Here is an 899-nt window from a genome sequence, read left to right as displayed (position 1 = left end):
GATGTCTGGGAGAGTGTGAAGAAGTGAAAAAAAAAATCATATTTTTTATATGAACATGTGAATAAAATACGAAAGTATCCAAAATAGTACCTTTATCATTTTCCATATTTGCAGTGTCTGGTTCGTCAACTTTAATTGAAATAACAGGTGCTGGCGAAGCGTTATATGACGGGTGCCATGACGCCGCTGGCTCTAGCCCGCGGCACAATTTGGCACCAACTTGGGGATCGGAACACTGAGGTTCCAGGTTTGAAGATAGAAGAGTTTTGGAACAAGAGAGTTCCGGTGCAGAGCTGTTAACTTGACTTGTGCTCTTGATAGAATGAGAAATCTGTTCAAGAGAAAGGTAAGATCCACGTAAAGACTTCACAGTTAATAATCTAGTCTCAGGTACTAGTTTAAGGAAGTCCTTTTTGGCACTTTGATTGGCTAGAAAATTTTGCTTCAGTCTGCCTTCCAATTTCTCTTCTCGATGGCAGTTTTCTTTGTCAGATGATGAGAGAAAACGATCGCTCTCTGTATCGCTCAAACGTAGAAAACGAGCATCACCGTTCTCACTTGAGAGAAAACGGATATCCTCATCTTCTAGGGGATACTCCGGTGGAGGGGTTACCGATGACGACTCGAAGCGTAGCGTATTCCTAGATGCTGCTCTGCTTTCCGTTTTCGATGTCCTCGAACTCAAAGACTCTTCGTCCACGTGATCGAGATTTAGGATGAACTCGTGGTCGTGAATAAGCGACGGGAGTCCTAAAGATGCCTCTCCCGAATCACTGAAGTAGTCGCTCGTGACGCTATTGGCTCGGGCCTTCAGCAATGGAGACCTGAAATAGATAAAAGGCAATTAATGAGCCGATTCCAAAGGATTACAATCCATGGCAAGGCGATGGTAAAAAAGT

At 43.6% G+C, this 899-nt stretch overlaps 1 protein-coding gene across 1 annotated transcript in view; it reads right to left on the bottom strand.

Moving 5' to 3' along the window:
* LOC119588211 overlaps window positions 1-899 on the bottom strand; it is a gene marked incomplete at its 3' end in the record, with an annotated part of 43,184 nt that overhangs the window by 30,661 nt on the left and 11,624 nt on the right. Inside the window, 1 exon segment of the mRNA XM_037936912.1 lies at window positions 91-824. Coding sequence (XP_037792840.1) covers window positions 91-824 — 734 coding nt within the window.

This window comes from Penaeus monodon, chromosome 23 (genome assembly GCF_015228065.2).
Source record: "Penaeus monodon isolate SGIC_2016 chromosome 23, NSTDA_Pmon_1, whole genome shotgun sequence".
In the NCBI taxonomy this organism is placed as follows: Eukaryota; Metazoa; Arthropoda; class Malacostraca; order Decapoda; family Penaeidae; genus Penaeus; species Penaeus monodon.
The sequence above is the reverse complement of the archived record's forward strand: the minus strand, read 5'-3'. Positions and strand labels throughout refer to the sequence as shown.